The 830-nt window shown below is 37.6% G+C and overlaps 1 protein-coding gene across 1 annotated transcript in view; it reads left to right on the forward strand.

Moving 5' to 3' along the window:
* The window catches only part of LOC119587931 (protein trachealess-like), a gene marked incomplete in the record, with an annotated part of 132,256 nt that overhangs the window by 34,411 nt on the left and 97,015 nt on the right, over positions 1–830 (forward strand). Inside the window, 1 exon segment of the mRNA XM_037936641.1 lies at positions 37–78. Within this exon segment, the coding sequence (XP_037792569.1) occupies positions 37–78 (42 nt within the window).

An 830-nucleotide genomic window follows, 5' to 3' on the forward strand; every position in this document is an offset into this window, starting at 1 on the left:
ACCAAATGAGACACTTACTCATATTTCTAATTACAGTTTCGCGCCCGATCAACAATGGCGACAATTGCCAGACGGAAGGTAGGAAAAAATAAAAATCACTGGTCATTAAACCACTAATAATTAACCACTAATGATTAAACTTCGACCAATACGTGTTGATTAATACTTTATGATTGATTTAACCTGATACTAACTTGGTTTAACTTGACACTAACTACCTACCACATCCCGCTCTTGTGATAAAAGTTTTTGCCTAAACCTGCCAACAGTTTATCACATATATCTCTATATTGGTAGACTCATTAGCATTGCACTGTAGACGGCCCTCCCCCCCACATTTTTTTTTACGTAATTCCGTGGCATATATTTATTCGTGTTTTGCTGTTCACTTTTTGCACCCATTACCCGTAGTTATATATGTTGTTACTTGTAGTATAACGGCCTTGTTTGTGTTTGTACTGAATCGTTTCTGTGAAGTTCGTGGTCCTTCCCTAACAAATGGTCGAAACCCGTAGTTATTTACCTTTTTTTAAGGATAAGAAAAAATATAATATTTCTCATTCTTCTATTTCTCTTATGTTTCATTACCGTTGTATTTCGGTCTACATCCAAGATGTGTTATATAGAGAAAATCCTGTCGGTTTCTCCTGTATATCTTTCTCACTGAACAAACAGTTACGGCGATAGTTGTTAGTATATGTCCCGTTGCATCGAGCACAATTTCTATCGGGATCTCAACCTTTCTCCTTTTTTTTCTTTTTTTTTCGTCCCGGGATTCGTCATCCGGTTCGCCCAGCTGCGATATGACCCTTCTCTCTAATGCTCCCTTC

This window comes from Penaeus monodon, chromosome 23 (assembly GCF_015228065.2).
Source record: "Penaeus monodon isolate SGIC_2016 chromosome 23, NSTDA_Pmon_1, whole genome shotgun sequence".
NCBI classification, from domain to species: Eukaryota; Metazoa; Arthropoda; class Malacostraca; order Decapoda; family Penaeidae; genus Penaeus; species Penaeus monodon.